We start from the raw sequence: 17804 nt of genomic DNA on the forward strand, positions 1-17804 counted from the left end.
ACTTATATTGAAATATGGTTATCAAAAATATATTTTTAAAAATTCACAGATATCATGTTAAAAGTCATTTTGGATAATGTAGACAGAGAGCATCAAAGGGGTTGTTTAAGGTTCTCTCTTTGACTGAAATTCTCATTTTTTGAAGGGAGCTCTTGGATTGAAAGGCAATGAAGGTCCTCCTGGTCCCCCAGGTCCAGCGGTGAGTAGTAGTTTTCTTTTTTCTTTTTGCCAATACATTTTATTTATTTCATTGATTATTTCTCAATTATATGTAAAACTTTTTAACATTCATTTTTTAAATTTTGAGTTCCAAACTTTCTCCTTTTCTACCTTCCCTCTTTCTTATTTAAGAAGTCAAGCAATTTGATATAGATTATACTTCTGAGGTCATGTAGAACATGTTTCCATATTAGCCATCTGGCAAAAGAAAATTTATATATCTGAGAAAATAGATCTATATCAGAGAAACTTGCTATTAATCCCCCTCCCCACCACTTTCCTGTTTTTCTTCTAGTCTTGGCTTCATTGGTTTTGGTTTTATCTGCAAGGAAACTTTAATTTTATGTAACCCAAATTATCCATTTTGTTTCCCATAAAGGTCTCTATCTCTTGTTGGTCATAAATTCTTCCCTCATCCACAGATTTCACTGGTAAAAATGTCCATGCTCTCCTTATTTGCTTATGACTATTAACTAAATCATATGCCCATTTTGACCTTATCTTATTAGCATACAAGGTTGGTCTATACCTTGTTTCTGTCAAACTGCTTTCCAGTTTTCTAAGCAATTTTTATCAAACAGTGAGTTTTTGTCCCAAAAGCTTGGATCTTTGGGTTTATCAAACACTTGATTACTTATGGTCATTTACTACTGTATATTGTGTACCCAGTCTATTCCACTGATCCACCACTCTGTTTCTTAGCCAGTCGCATTTTTTTTTTCATTACTGCTTTGTAATACTGTTTGAGACCTGATATAGATAAGTCACCTTCCTTTATATTTTCCCCCATTGCTTCCCTTGATATTCTTGACCTTTTGTTTTTCCAAATGAATTTTGTTATTATTTCTTCTAGCTCTATAAAATAACTTTTTGGTAGTTTTATTCTACTTTATCTTCCCCATCCTTCCTCCTACAAAGCAAAATAAAACACTTGCTAATAAATACCTGAGATTTCTGATACCCTTGGGTGTCATAATTTGGGTTACATCATCATAAAGGTGTATTAGGTTTATATTTTGAAGGACATATTGACACACCCAAAGGTGATCTTGATGGTGAGAAATCTGGTACCCATGTTATAGAACAATCAAATGAACTTGGGAATGTTTCTCTTGGAGGAGAGGAAAGGAGGAAAGGAACAGGCATTTATTAAATATCTACTATATGCCAGCCACTGTGTTAAACACTTTAAAAATATTATCTTGCAGTACAAGGCAGTGGGGAAAGGGCTGGCTTGAGTGTCAGAGGACTGGGTCCGAATCCTACATCTGTGGTTTTCTACCTGTGTGACCTTGGGAAAGTCACTTAATGTTTTCAGGCCTCAATTTGCTCATCTATTAAATGAGAGGATTGGACTATCTTTCAAGGTCCTTTTAAACTTTAACATTATGATCCTGTAATGGTGATTTCTACATATTTCGGGTGTGGGATGGGAAGAATCATTTTAGAAAGCAAAGAGATTTAATCTATATGACTTCAAACTACAGAATTAGCATCAATGGATTGAGATTACCAGAAAGCAAATTTTGGCTCCAGAAAAAAACCTTTATAATAATGAGAATTGACCTACAGTTATATAGATTGCTTCATGACATAACAGATTCCCTGCCTCCAGAGGTGTTTAGACAAAAGCTTTCATATTCTGAGGTCTTTCCTGTTTTAGGGAAAAGGTTGCACAAGGCAGCCTCTAAAACTCAATTTCCTTGTAATTGAAATGAAAAATAATATGTAATAATATTAAATTTTAAAAGAAAAATATTATATTATACCTCTGATAACTGTTTTCTTGGTGACAAATAGTAATGTACAGAGAGATATGTCTGTACATATGTGTATATATATATATATAATGTACATACATGAATCTATATATCTATGTTTTGTCCCAGATTATTACACTTTCCATTCTGTTTAAATAAAATTTTCTTGACTTAAATAAAAAAATTAAATGAAGGAGTCAGACGGGATGGCCCCTGAGATCCCTTTCCACTCTGATCCTATTATCCTTCTACAATCTCTTCCTCTGCTAAGATTCTGTTTCTCATAAGCTATATAACAGTGGTCGATACCCAACTATAAGGAATGTAGTGTGAATACTTAAAATGAGACCAGTCTAAGAGGGTCTTGAATTCCAGACTGTAATTTATTTCTACAGTAGATAATATGGAGCTATTATAAAATTCAGGAGTGAGGAGAATGACTTAAAGAAAGCAATATTCCATGAAGTCATGTTTCTGTGATATCAACCCTTTGCCATGATCATATTACATGCATTGTTGTTTATTCTTAATCACAGGGATCTCCAGGTGAAAGGGGTCCAGCTGGTGCTGCTGGACCAATTGGCCTTCCTGGGAGACCTGGACCCCAAGGACCACCTGGACCTGCTGGTGAGAAAGGTGCCCCTGTAAGTATTGCTTGGAGTCGTGGCCTAATCTAGGAACCATTTTTTCCTTGAAATTATGAAAACAGATTTTTCCCTCTCTGTCCTTTTCCTTCCCTTTTTCAACAGGTTGCATTATATATGGATGACATCCCAGGTTCACCCTTAGAGGAATTGGGGGAAGGAAGCAGGGTTGTTTCTAAAGGTTGAGAATTGCTTGGGAGAAGAATGGGTAACTTCCAAGATTTCTTGATTCTAGTCCAAAGGGAGGATTCCTTAATGTTTGGGGAATTACTTTAGTGTATTCCTTGTGCCAGAAGGAATGTATAGGGACTAGAAACCATCTGTAACTCAGTATGTTTAACACCTGGGTTAAGAATGTGACATCCAAACATTTCTTCTACAGCTGTGTCAGAGAACATGTGAACGGAAGGAGGGCCAGAAAGGGCTTTAGTCTCTTTAGACTTGGTCTTTGGGGCAAACCTCAAGATTCTGTGAATTATGATTAGTGACATTTCCTTTGGATTGCATTTAGGTAATGGACATCCGTATATGACCTCTCACCTCAAAGGAAATTGGCATGGAAATTATTTGCCCATTCATAGTTCTCTAGTATGATCCTTACCCTATACTTCTAGTACACCAGATCCTATCCCACTGCTGATTCAGGAATATACCCTCTTTTCTCAGAAAATTCCTATGAAGCAGATTGCAGGGCTCTGGATTCTTGGCAATTTGAAGTTTAAATGACTCCTGTAAAAACAAGATACAGGGTCAATGATTTGCATCTGGCCAGAGAATAAACTCTTGGAAAGGAAAAGAATTGTTTGATATGAGAAATCTTTCCCCCAATGACCCGGGAAAAGGATAATACCAAATTAGACTACTGTCTTCAGTATAATATTGCCCTTTATTAAATTCAAGCAACAGATGGGAAGGTGGAAGGATTTAGTCATAAATCCACTAACCCTGTTTTAAAAATGCCTGATCTATACTGCCCAATGGTTTTCAGATGGTTCTTGACTATTAGATACTCCCTTCTTGAATAGGGTCATTGCCTTGAGAAGGTGTTTTCTTGAAACCTTGGAGCCTATATGCCTAGCTTAAATGCGAGGACTTGTTGGATTGAGTGCAAGTGGGATGGAGTTTGTGATGCAAAAAAATAGAGAAAACCCATTCCTACCTTTGAGGAGCTTCCAGTCTTGTGGGAGAAAAAAGTCTGTCTCACGTACCTAGAACAACTAAAGAATAACAATAATAATTCCTTAGCTAGAGAAGGAACAGAAAGGAACTCAAGAAATGTGCTGATGACCTTTTTAGACCTGGCCTCTAGTGAGACTATCAATCAGTGTCCAGAAGTTATGACTACAAAATCTAAATGAACAATTTCTATTTCTTTTTTCCCTGGGAAGTCATCTATTGACGCAGAAAATAAGGTCAAAATATGTACCTTAAAAGCCTCTTCGTCCTTTTTCAATAATTATACTGCTTGATTTTTCAGAAAACTCAGAAATTTTTATGGCTTCCTGTACTAACAGGGGTTGAAACAACATTGGGGCATCATTTAGCCATTCCTCTGGAACCATAACGTCATTCCCAGTCACTCCTATCCTATCCAATCTCTGATCAGGAATATCCTTTCTTTTCATAGAAAATCCGTAAGAAACAGATTGCATAACCTCCTTGCATTATTTTTTTCCCGAGTAACATGCAAAGAAAAAGCTTACTTCCTCAAAGTCTCCTATCATGACTCCTATTTGACTTCCACTCTGCGATTTTACAGCCACCAAGGCTGCTCCTGTGTGCAGTCATGCAAATACACATTGGTGCAGTCTCTGATTCTGAATCTAGCATGCCAGACAGAGTCCAGGTTCCAGGGGAAATTGGCAAACGCCAACATAAGCAATTTTAGATTGAGTTAAAGCATTTTGTTGATTGATTGGTGTTATTAAAAGTGTTATTTTCCCTGAAAATTTTGCTCTTGGTGGTTCATGGGGAAAAAGAACAGCCCAATTCCATTCCTCAGGCAAGAATTTCCCATTGAAAACATTTTTGGAACATCTGTGCCATTGAGAATATGTTCAATGCCTTATTGGGAAGATAAAAAGGCAATTTAGATGACATCTAATCATTTACAATGAGGCACCCAGGATTTTGATACAACTGAGTTATGTACCAGGAACCCAGAGCATATCATGCATTCAGTACATATAAACCTAAAGCAAATTCAGTTGAAAACTATTTTGTTCATTGTTTCAAGAAAGTAAATATTTAAGCAGGAGCCCAGTAAGAATTGCTTTATCCATTTAAAAGCTTTTCAATTCCCCCAGAATAGCTCAAGAGAGAAGAAAAGGTCAGCGTATCTCTGAGAACTACTGGCTTGATTAGTCAAGTGGGGAAAGGAAGTTATATGTACATTCTATATTCGGTACTGGCATTTATTCCTGACTTAATTAGAGGAGAAATTGATATCAATAAGAATCAAATGTGAAGAGGAGAAAGTGATTCATGAAGACGGGAGAGGAGACTGTAGAAGAGAAACCAGAAGCATCAGCTCCTGCAATGCAGCAGAGAAGGAAACTGAAGATGTTTTAGTGAACTAATGCTACAGTCAGCTCTAAAAGCCGCAGCTAAATCTTTCTATCCATTTTTCACCTTTGATGCAATACGTTTGCCATGTCAGAAGAAAATTACTCCACTGCTGTACAGAGAAACCCCAAAGTGAAAATGAGCAGAACAAGGAAAGTGGTATGATACAGTTGAAAAATTACTGGCTCTGGATCCAGAGAACTAGGTTCAAATCCCATCTCTGATATTTTAACTACCTGTGTGACCTTGGGCAATTCGCTTCATCTCCCCAGGCCTTATTTTCCTCATTTATAAAATGAGGAGGTTGGCCTAGAAGGCCTCTGAGGTCCCTTGAGCTCTAGATCTGGAATCCTAAGGACCCATTAATTTCTTAGAATTAATTGGAGCTTAAAGTATAATGATTGGAAAAAATGCATCAAAAAAGTGACAGAAAGGAAGATGGTGTGTTGGATACTGTTAAAAATTGAAAAATAAACAAGAAAAGCCATTTTGAAGTGGCTGTACCTCATGTTTGAATTCTTCTGTGAACAGTATCATTCTTTGGGTATTGTTATAGACCTCCCCACACACACACATACACATACACACTCTCATACACCTAAGTTGTGGATCTGCTTCCCCATCCCCCTAATCTGGTGCTGTCTTCTCTCTTCCTCTCTTTTAAACCCTTGCCTTCCATCTCAGAATCAAAACTATATATTGGTTCCAAGGCAGAAGAGTGATAGAGGCAGAATAATGGGGGTTAAGTGATTTGCCAAGGGTTGCATAGCTGGGAAGTATCTGATACCAGATTTGAACCTGGGACTCTCATTTCTAGGTCTGGCTCTCTAACTAATAGCTGCCTATCTGCCCCACTTTCTTCTCTTATGAAAAGTCTATGTTAGGGGCACAGAAACTGAAAGGTTATTTATAATACAAAAATAGAATTAGGTTTTCTCAACCCTGCTTCCCAGAACTAGCATTACCACACAAGAGAACACTTTGGTTCAGAGCCTATCAGGTTTCAGATTTGGATATACAGGGATGGGCATGCCAGCCTCCAGACTTCTTTTTATTCTTACTCTCCCTTCACACCTTCCAATCAAGACTCATCCTCCATGCTAAAGTTTCAAGAATTGGGACACTAACTCTATCTCACTCGGGAGCTGTCTTCTCACTGGCCTCACTGAGCCTCATCTTCTTCTCAGTCACAGACTGCAGACCCTCCATACAGACCTCTTTCAGCATCATGACTGAAGGAAGTTCCATTACTGAACAATCTGATTTTCTGTTTTTCCTGCCTAAAACTCTTAAATGTCCTTCCACACAACTTAGAGTTCATTTCTTCAAAGATGTCTCTGTAGCACCAACATCAAAGGAGCATCTTGACCTTAAAATCCAGGAATAACTGGTAACCGGGCAGTTGCATATCTTCGGTTGCCTTCTCTATATAGCTTCTTCCCTTTCACAAGTAACTCTATGTCTCTGAAATTTTTCATATATTTGTTTCATTATATCTAAGCTTTCTTTCTGGGGGGTCCTACATGCAAAGTGAAAGAATTTCCTGTTTTCTAATTACTGGCTTTATATCTTCCATAGGGTGAGAAAGGTCCTCAAGGTCCAGCTGGCCGAGATGGTATTCAGGGTCCTGTAGGACTCCCTGGCCCAGCAGGTCCCGTGGGACCCCCTGGAGAAGATGGAGATAAGGTGAGAAAAAGTTGGGGAATGTGGTATTACTCTCCAAGAGTGACATGTTCCTAATTCCTTCTGAGGAAGAACTGCAAGCTGAACAAGTATCTGGTCAGAATTGTAAGATACTTCTTTTTTTTCCCCTTAAATCTTCCCCCTTCCAAACTTCCTAATTGCTTAAAGAATTACCACCATCCTTCTAGTCAACAAGTAAGATACTTCTTAAGAAATTACTTTCAAGGACATAGAGTAATGAAACCCAAATTGCAGGGCATAATAACTCATGTATAGTACTTTTAAGACTTATAAAGAACTCTTCTCATAGCAGCCCTGTAATGTAGATAGTATTAATTACTATTATTATCCTATTTGTATTTTAATTGAAAATTTTATTTAAATAATTAATTTTGAATATTTTACCATGGTTAAATGATTCATGTTATTTCCCCTCTTCCCCCCATAGCTTACACACAATTCCACTGGGTTTTTACTTGTGTCATTGTATTATCCTATTTTTATAGTTGGGGAAACTGAGACCCAGAGAGCAGTTGTGAGCTATGACATATGTGAGGTTAAATGGCTAGTGAATAATAGGGCTGGGGTTTAAACTTAGGTCACCTAACTCCAAAGCCAGTTGGGGTTTTTTTGTTAGTGGTGGTTTTTTTTTTTTTTTACATAGCATCTTCCTGCCCCAACCTAAGAGAATTCCTTAGTGTATCAGTTTTAATGAACAAATGAGAATATATAGTTATAATTTTCTCATCTAATTTTTCAGTCTCTTTACTGGAAAAGCACATTGCCCCTTTTCTAAATAACTGTTCCTCTAAAAAAAATCAACTAACATTTTTTGGAGAAGAGTCTGGAGTCCTAAGTTCTAGTGACAGTTTTGATCTTATAACTCACTGTTCCCTTAAGCACATCATATTATTTACTTGGGCCTCATATTTCTCTTTTTTAAAGTAGATCAGGGTAGACTAGAAAAGAAGGTCTCTAAGATTTCCAGCTTCAAAATTCTGTGATTCTATGATTAAATGCTCCCTTTGAAACCTGAAATTCTCTGACCCCAGTCAACATATCACTGTATTTCCTTCTAAATGGAGACTTCTTAAACTACTTAGAAATTTTTTAAAACTCTTTTCCCCCTTAAAGTAGCTCAAACATTTCCCCAGCCATCTTATAGCAAAAAGCATTGGCTCCACAAACCCTTTCTTGTCTATATGGTTTGTCTATATGGTCTATATGGTAGAAAAATTCAGCCCCGCCTTGGCTTGTACTGGATCATCTCAGCCTCTGGACCTAATGGACTCCAACTTAATGAAGTTTCACTGTATGTCTCTTTTGAAATGTGTAAGTCCGATGCTATTATATAAAGGCCTGGACTTGAATTTTCCACTGATTGAAAGCACTCAATTTTTTCTTTCTGTTTATGATCTTATATTCAGTGATGGAACTTAAGAATATGCAGAGGGTACTTTATTTCCTCAATGAAACATCACTGAACACTGAAACAACAAGAATTAAGGATGGTATTTCTGTACTTTTGCCCCTAAATTACCCGCTAGCATATACCCATTAAACTCAATCATTGTTGGTTAAAATTCCAATCTGTTTCCCTCCCCCCAAATTCTGTGATATTTTCAAACATAGTATTATTCCCTGTAGAAGGAGAGAAGAAATCCTCCATTTTCAGCACTCACACTAGCACAAAATACAAATTTATATGTCTAAATATTTCTTTGGAAAACTGTGGCACTGTGTAGGAGGGAGATGATTGTAGCAACAACAACAAGAGTAATAATAATACATTGTGTGATCCCATGGGTAATTAAGCATAATTGGCGGATTGTGCTCAATTAGCCTCCAACTCCAAGAAATTCTCTCCTTAAAAAAAAAAAAACCACAAACCCCAGCAAACCTTGATATGCTTTACTGAGTAACGTGACTGACTCACACTCTTTTCTAATAGGGCGAGATTGGTGAGCCAGGGCAAAAGGGAAGTAAAGGAGACAAAGGTGAACAGGTGAGTTGCAAATTTATTTTATAATCAACTTCTTTTGGATGTGTACCTACCAGTTTAAATGTTCCAGCTGCCAGTTATGGGCATAGGTTGTTTTCAGTTAGTCAGTTCAGCATTCATTAAGCACTTATAATGGGCTGGACACTGTTGCTTTACATTAGTTGCTTAGGAAGATTCAAAGGTAAAATTGAAATAGACTCTGCCCTCGAGGAGTTTACATTTTATTGGAGAAACACAAAAGATACATCACAGAAAAATAAATACAAAATATATGTGAAATTAGCCAAGTAAATACAAACTACAAGTGGAGAAATCTGGAAAGGCCTTAACCAGCTCTTGCTTCCTCTCGTGAGCAATGAGATGCATCCATAAGACAGTTCACTCTCATTAGGCATGTCATCAGTATGTGTCTACAGGCCAGAGGGTTCCCTTTGATATATTCTCCCACCTGCGTCTCCCTATTGACAACTTACTTATTGACTCATCAGTCATTATTTAATAAAAACATACTTCGCAAAGACCCCTGTGATAAGCACCAAGGTAGGCTACAAAGAGGACGCTCCAGCCCCCACCTTGAGATTGCTTACAATCAAGACATGTACACAGTAAGAAATAGACCATGAAAATTTCTAAAAGATCTGTGGGTTCAGTACAGTAAATGCTGAGAGAAAGGGGAGAGAGCTCTGTGACTGAGATACATTTGAGATGCTCAAGTGCTTCTATGTTTTCAAAAATTACTCAGGAGTTGGGGGGAGGCATCAGCTAGATGGTTCAGTGGATAGAGAGCCAGACCCAGAGATGGGAGGTCCTGGGTTCAAATGTGACCTCAGACACTTCCTAGCTGTGTTACCCTGAGTAAGTCACTTAACCCCCATTGCCTAACCTTTTCCACTCTTCTGCCTTGGATTCAATATGCAGTATGGATTCTATGATGGAAGTTAAGGGTTGAAAGAAAGAAACAAACTACTCTGAACATCTGTCTTGCCTTTTTACAGGGTCCACCAGGTCCTACAGGTCCGCAAGGCCCCATTGGACAGCCTGGTCCCTCTGTGAGTATTCACCATTATTGATAATGCTGAGGACCAACCACCTACCTACCCTCCTGAACAAGCCACTTCATCATTTGGACGATTCACACAGTGTGCTTAATCATGTTCCCACAGGGCGGTGATGGAGAGCCAGGTCCACGGGGCCAGCAAGGTCTTTTTGGTCAGAAAGGTGATGAAGGTTCAAGAGGTTTTCCTGGTCCCCCAGGGCCAGTTGGACTACAGGTAATTTCTCAAGGCAGGGACTAATGCTCAGGGTGGCGCTCACATCCTGATGAGCTAGAGACTAGGTACAAAAACTCAGGGTGATATTTCTGTACTTTCCCATCCCATTCTGTACTTTCCACCCCATGAATTACCCACTAACATATACTCATTAAAGTCTTGCTTGCAACCTATTCTCGACATTATTTCTCCCCTCTCTTTAGTTAATATTTTTGTAAAGGCGAGACATTCGCCTCCCCCCCCCAAAAAAAAATAAATAAATAAATGAAAAGAGACAGGGAGGCCAGGCCACTTCCTCCTTAGTCTCACTGGTCAAGCATCATTGTAAGCTGTAATGTGCCTCCAGTGCCTGCAATTTTAAGGGCACCCATAATTGTATTTAAAAACAAAAATTATGTCTCTTATTTTTTAAACTTTCCAAACCTTTGAATGTTAAATACTACTTCCACCCTGTATCTGTAATCACTGAGAAGTGTATTCATAATGTGTGATGTAACAGTACCCCCTCTGCCATGCTCCTAAGCCATTTCTTCTCCCCATAGGGTTTACCAGGACCCCCAGGTGAGAAAGGAGAAACCGGAGACGTCGGTCAGATGGTGAGCATGATTGACCACAATTGCAAGGGGGTCTTCTGAAGCAGACGACTTTCGTGCCTTACAAATTCTGAATGCTTATTTTCTGTTTCCTTAGGGCCCTCCCGGTCCCCCTGGTCCCCGAGGACCATCTGGCTCTCCAGGAGCAGATGGGCCACAAGGTCCTCCAGGAGGAATAGGGAATCCTGGAGCTGTGGGAGAGAAGGTGATTTTTTTTAATTTATTAATGATTTATAGTCAATGACTGTTAGAGAATCAGAGAGAGAGAGTATAAATGGGTATCTACATTTAGACACATAAAACCTAGTTTTAGGGGCAGCTGGACAGTTCAGTGGATAGAAAGCCAAGCCTAGAGATGGGAGGTCCTGGGTTTATACACTAGCCTCAGACACTTTCTAGCTAGGTGACCCTGGGCAATTCACTTAACCCCAATTTCTTAGCCCTTACCATTCTTCTACCTTAGAACTGATACTAAGACAGAAGGTAAGGATTTAAAGAAAAAAAATCATTGTTATGTATATGTATTCATGTGTGCTCAGAACTATAAACCAATATGTATGGACAGATATGTGGCATTTCACATGCACAAAAAAGTTATTTTATATATGGTGTATGTGACTATTTCATACCTGGAAAATACAGTTTGGACTGTGGTAGTAGACCCAGAAAAATTTTACTGGAAGTTCTTAAATTCTTGTATACACATCAAAAGCTTCCTTTCAGGAAGTTTCAAAGCAATATAATCACCATCAATCCTCTTCCTCAATTTCTCTAAGCCTCAGTTTCCTTATTTATAATATGGGAATATAATATTAGTACTAGGGGGTGCCTAGGTGGCATATCTGGAAAGAGTGCTGGGCCTGAAGTCATGAAGACTGATCTTCCTGAGTTCAAATCTGGTCTTAGATACTAGCTATGTGACCCTGGGCAATTCTTTTAATCTTGATGGCCTCAGTTTCCTCATCTGTCAAATGATCTGGAGAAGGAAATGGCCAAACTATTCCAGTATCTCTGCCAGTAAAACTTCAAGTGGGGTCATAAAAAGTTGGACATGACTGAAAATGAATAAACAATAAAAATAATAGTACTTACCTCATAGAGTTGTTGTGAGGATTAAACAGAATAATGAATGTGAAGCTCTGAGCAAATCATAAATATCAGCTCTTTACCTTCCAGCAACTAAGTATTGGAGAAGAATAAGCTGCCTAAAATCTATTCTTAGAATTTCCATTTTTAGTCAAATTGGTATTCGCCTGAAGCTCTATCTCTTCTAGATCTTATCTGATTTCTTTCTTTCTCCACACTGGTGCCCATGAGCTCTCATCACTTTGTAAACATTTAACATTTTTCCTTTGTATAAAAAGAAGGAAATGGATGTGAAACCATCTACATATATTCTGTATGCAGTTTGCAGTCAATTTCTTCCTGACTTCAGGCCTTTAAATGAAAGGAAATCTTCTATCACCATTTTTTTATGACAAAGGAAATTAAAGAGAAATTTAGCATTCCAAGAGTAAGAAAGAGAATGTTAGGATTACTTCTGCCAACAGATGTGCACTTAAGTGTCAGACAATGTGCAACCACTGATACTGCTGGTACTAAAAGGCAATCTTATAAGCACATTCTTCCTCTTCAGCCAAAGAAATATTCAAGGAGAGGCAGTATGAAGTAGTGGAGAGGAGACTGGACTTGGAGTCAAGAAGACCTAGGTTCAATTCCTGCCTTAAACAGAAGTCACTTAAGTTCACTGCTTCTTGGTTTCCACATCTATAAAATGGGAATAATAATACTCTTAATAAAGCAGCTTTAAATCTATGAGCCGATGCTCCTGGTATTGAGATGTCCTGTATACGCTGTGTTCAGTAACATAATTGTTTCTTTTTCTTCCAACAGGGTGAGCCTGGTGAATCTGGTGAACCTGGTCTTCCAGGCGAAGGTGGTCTTCCGGTAAGTGGAGGAGTTTTGAGCATAGATAGAGATGTGCTCTCATCCAGATGGATGACATTATGGGCATGGATAGAGGTGTCAGCAGAACATTCTATAACCGGGTGGCATTCCTGAACCTTTTTCTAATTAGAAAATGAGACTTTGGGTTACCCTACAAATTGCAACAGAATGATTTACAATCTTTCAATGGCATCTTCATCTAGTGTGGGGGTAACTTTGGTTTCTCCAAGACTTTGCCAGTAGATAGATAGCATTTGACCCATTCCACTGTGAAAGAAGGGCTTATAGTATGGCTCCAGAGACATACTGTGTGTAGCCCCAAGATGCCCACAGCCAAAATTTTGACTGCCAAATGAAACCATTGCCATAGACATAGACGATCACAATCCCTATGTAGAAGAGGACTCACACAGAAGAAATCATGAATCCATTCAAAGCAAGAAGACTTGAATTTTGTAATAATTGAAGTGAATTGAGATCTAAATTAGAATGAGGAAGGGATGGAAAAATAATATCATCTGAGTGCAGCATTCAGCATTATGGGGAAAAGATGTAACTACAAAACTATAGTTCCACTTGGAACTATGAATTTCCAGATAAAACTGAACATTTGTCTTTATTAAAATATAGAAAAGAATTCATGAATCTCTTCAAATATTTGGAGAAATATTACAAGCAATGTTGCTATTCTTGTTGTTGTCATCATACTTTTAATAAGTTCTTATTCAGTTACTAACATATGTATGGCATACTCTTATTAATAGCAACAATTAACATAGTCTCCAGGCTATGATTTCTTATAAGCCAAGAGAGAGAAATCTATGAGTATCCTTGGGAGGGGTGGAAGAAATTTTTTTTTAAATTCTCTCTCCCTTTCCCTTTTCCCTCCCTCCCTCCCTCTCTCCCTGCCATCTCTATTTCTTTTGTCTCTTTGGCCACCTCATCGCAGGATTAGATGGAAGTTTCTATCCCCTCCACAACTATAATGGATATACTGTTACTACCAGGAGACTAGAAGATGAAACTCAGTTCAAATAATGTTAACAACATCACATCCCGACTCTGCTGCTCATAAGCTAGGACAAGTCAGAGTACCTCTTTGGGTATCAGTTTTCTCATGACTAAAATGAGAGTTGGCTTGGTCCAAAAGAAGAGCTATGAGAAGATAGTTTTTCCCTTCTTTTTTGCGGGGGGGGGGGGCATGATGGGGCTTTTATCCAGCATCCTGGATGTGCAACTTTTAACTGTCAGGAATTTTTCAATATATTGGTTAGTTTTACTAAGCTATTTGGTTTTTCTCTTTGTTCTTTTTTCTCTTTGCTTTAAGGGAAAGACAATCTGAAAAATTTAGGTGATATAAAACCAAAAAATATCCAGAAAAAGTATTTAAAAAATCAGAGAGTTGAATTAGATTACAGATTTTTAAACTGGGATTAATAGATTCCCAAGAGGTCCATGGAAAGATTTGTGAAGGAAAGGAGTTCAAGAACTTGGATGGGGGAAAATATTTCTATATAATTGGTTTTCTTTGTACTTTGTTTTATATATTTAAGAACATTATTCTGATAAAAGATCCAAAGGCTTCACCAGACTACCAAAGGAGTCCATAATACAATAAAGTTTAAGAACTCCTCAGTTAAATGACCCCCTCCAAGGACTCTTCCAACCCATAATCCAAAGTGATAATCTTCAAGTGAGACTTGGAGAAGTTTGTGGCCTGCTAGGTTGGTCAGGCTTCCCTATGCTCCAGCTTCTTTTCCTTCTCCTCCTCTTCTTCCTTTTCTTCCTCTTCTAAATATTCATAATATCACTTGGCTGAATTCCACAACACTGTAATCTTCTTTTCCTGACAGTGGCAGAACATACATTCATCTGAAATTTTCAATAGCCAGTGACTCCAGAAAATACATACTCTTCTTCAGTTTATAACCAATTTTGTGGTTTTAAGCATTCAGAATGGTTTTGTCAGGCCCTTCCTCATAAATGGTGACTCTGTTAACTAGAGGATAGGAATGAACTCCTTGTCAGTTGAAATGTTGAGTAAAACCAGGGCCATATAACAATGCTGAGCAATAGAGATTAGACAGAAACCACAAGGATGTTTCTGTAGCTTCATAAGGAATTGCCTTTTTCCTTCTCTAGGGACCCAAAGGAGAAAGAGGAGAAAAGGGTGAATCCGGTCCTTCTGGTGCTGCAGGACCTCCTGGGCCCAAAGGTCCCCCTGGTGATGATGGGCCCAAAGGAAGCCCAGTAAGTATCTGTGTGATGCCGAATGAAAACGCAGAGGCTTCTGATAAACATATTCAGGCAAACATCAGAAGTGTCATCCTTTAAGTGTAATTGTAATTCTTTGAGTGTCAAATCCCTTAATTCCATACTGTCACAAGTATGGTATCTGAGAGTCAGCAGACACTTCCAGTGGGTTGTTCCTCCTCCTGAAAATAGGACACCAAACTCTCAATGAAAAGATCTGAATTTGAGCCCCAACTCTGCCATCCATTAGCAGGATGGCATTAGGCAAGTCATTTAACATTTCTGAAACCTTTTCCTCCTCAGTCAAGTAGGGGTAAAAATATCTGTTCTCTAGTTTTCACAGTAGTCAGTAAGGTACTATATAAACACAAATATTCCCCATTGTTGAAGCACTAGTTGAAGAAACCTAATAGTGAGTGAGTAGACTTGGAAAAAGCCAATAAAAATCCAGAAGGCTTTCTGATAAGTCCTATTAGTGAAATATATTTGGTATAGACTAAGTAGAAAAGTTTTAACTTGCTAAAATAAGGACCAGGATGAGAATTGACCCATTATTTCATTGCTATAGGAAATTCATCAGTGAAAATTACCAATGATGGTTGGGACTTCTTTGAAACTTGTAGTCTTGATAATTGCCTAGAGCACTAGGAAGTTAGGTGACTCGCTCAGGGTCATGTAGCTAATATGTGTCAGAGAAAGGGCTCAAAACCAGATCTTCCTGACTTCAAGGCTAGATTTCTATTCACTGTACTATGCTAACTTTAAAGATGCTTTATCAAAGTGACAATTTGGTGGTACAGAAGATAGAGCACCAGGCCTGGAGTCAGGAGAATCTGGGTGTTCAAATTTGACCTCAGACACGTCCTAACTGTGTGACCCTGGTCAAGTCACGTATCTCCAGTTGCCCAGCTCTTGCTGCTCTTCTGACTTAGAACTGATACTAAGACAGAAGGCTTAAGGGGGGTAAAAGATGCCTTTTAGGAAAGATTAATTTACTCATAAAAAAAGAACATGATAAATTTATGTCTTTGGTTTTATTGTTCCTCCTGGAGATATATTACTGTATGTTAAATTGGGAGATACCTTCAGTGCAATGGTTGTGGCAATAGTCAGCTAAGAGCATAAGATGATGTTGAAGCAGTAGCTTAGGTGGTGTTGTGTACTCAGATGGATGGATAATAACTGAGATGTTTTTCTCTTTTGAGGGTCCTGTTGGTTTCCCTGGTGATCCTGGGCCCCCTGGAGAACCTGGTCCTGCAGTAAGTATCAGCTGAGCTTGGTATTTGTGGTCTGGGCAATTCTCACCCCCTTCATTCTAGGACATTTTTTTAGCTAAAAAAAAGTTCCACTTTCCTGTTCTCTTGTGACAGGCGTCAACATTTTGTTAGCTGTAAAATAAATGAATAAATAAATTTTAAGGGCAAAAATGCATTTCCCATTTTTAAATATCTTCTCAGAGATGTTTAGTGCCTCAAGTCACTACAGATTTTGTTTTCTGAAAGAGAAATGAGGATGCTTTTGAGGTTCATGCAGCCTGCTGATGAGTAGAATGCTTTGGCAAAGCTTTCTGATTTGGGGGCCTCTGTAAGAGACTGAAGAAGTTAGAATTAATTCATTTTTCTTTCTGTCACAGGGTCAAGATGGTCCACCAGGTGATAAAGGAGATGATGGTGAACCTGGTCAAACTGTAAGTTATTTTCAGTGCTCTAGACTCACTAGGAATCCCATTCCAAGCTTGCTGGCAGAAAACAACGCTATCCTTACTTGGCATTCTCACCTTGCTTTGCTCATGGGGAGAAATCATTTGCTTCGAAGGGTTTCGGTCCATTTCTGTCTAGAGCCTAGAGGGCCTGAACCAAATGACACCTCTGGGACTTCTCCAGCTCCTGCCATCTGTGCATCTATAACCACAGGATTTCTTATCCTAAATGAGATGCTGAGTTTATGATTAAATGTGGCCTTGCTTCCAGCAGAGCCCATTGCTTAGTATTCCACTCAGAGATGACTCCCAGCTCCTCCCAAGCAGGCCCCCTCCCCCACTTCCAACAAATGGAGCAGTTGGTTGTTGTGAAATGACATGCCCTGAGGGCGAGAGGCTCCCGTCCAGAATCTTGGGATTTTATTACTCCCCTTCCACAGGGCTGCAGAGTTGCAGAATGAGAGTAGGTAGTGATCATGCAGCCACAGCCAGGACATTAGTTGGACTGTGTAACCTGTAACAGAGAATTCCTTGGGCTAGATGAATGCAGGCCCCTGTTAATATGATTCCAGATTTCTAGGCATCTGTGCTATGATATGCTAAAGGGGAACAAGAGCTACAGTTTTAAGCTAACTGGGGAGAGCTCAGAACTGAGACTCAAAGGATTATCCATTATTACCCTCCTGGCCCCTGCAAGGTAATTAGGGTCTATCCACTTTGGTTCATGTTAATCAGAAGGCCTAGATCCTAATGCTTTTCCCATTTTCTTTCTCTAAATCCAGGGATCCCCAGGCCCCACTGGTGAACCAGGGCCATCTGGACCTCCAGGCAAAAGGGTAAATAGCTTTGGAGAAAATCTTGGGCTTTTGGTTTTCTGTATGAAGCAATAAACTATTAACATTTTTTTTTTGCTGAGAATATGAGTGATGTAACCCAGACTTTGGTGGGGAAAGTGCTCCTGTCCATAATGCATTTTCTAGTTATCTTTCATCATTATTACAGAACAGTGCATGACATGGAATAGGCACAAAATGCTTACTGACTGATTTATTGATTTATATTACCGTCGCATCATAGTGATATCAGACTCTTTGGAAGACAAGGTCAAATGCTGTCAGTAATTGAGGAATAGACCAGCTATCCCAGGGGGGTTACATTGCTTTTTTCT

At 38.8% G+C, this 17804-nt stretch overlaps 1 protein-coding gene across 3 annotated transcripts in view; it reads left to right on the top strand.

Moving 5' to 3' along the window:
- COL5A1 (collagen type V alpha 1 chain) overlaps nt 1-17804 on the top strand; it is a 307559-nt gene that overhangs the window by 252637 nt on the left and 37118 nt on the right. For all 3 annotated transcript variants that reach the window (XM_007475261.3, XM_007475262.3, XM_016433131.2), the window contains exons 41-53: nt 146-199; nt 2516-2623; nt 6767-6874; nt 8823-8876; nt 9869-9922; nt 10037-10144; nt 10687-10740; nt 10835-10942; nt 12631-12684; nt 14827-14934; nt 16143-16196; nt 16571-16624; nt 17419-17472. In XM_007475261.3, coding sequence (XP_007475323.1) covers nt 146-199; nt 2516-2623; nt 6767-6874; nt 8823-8876; nt 9869-9922; nt 10037-10144; nt 10687-10740; nt 10835-10942; nt 12631-12684; nt 14827-14934; nt 16143-16196; nt 16571-16624; nt 17419-17472 — 972 coding nt within the window. The remainder of the gene's footprint in view (nt 1-145; nt 200-2515; nt 2624-6766; nt 6875-8822; nt 8877-9868; nt 9923-10036; nt 10145-10686; nt 10741-10834; nt 10943-12630; nt 12685-14826; nt 14935-16142; nt 16197-16570; nt 16625-17418; nt 17473-17804) is intronic.

The sequence above is a fragment of the Monodelphis domestica genome, chromosome 1 (assembly GCF_027887165.1).
Source record: "Monodelphis domestica isolate mMonDom1 chromosome 1, mMonDom1.pri, whole genome shotgun sequence".
Classification (NCBI taxonomy): domain Eukaryota; kingdom Metazoa; phylum Chordata; class Mammalia; order Didelphimorphia; family Didelphidae; genus Monodelphis; species Monodelphis domestica.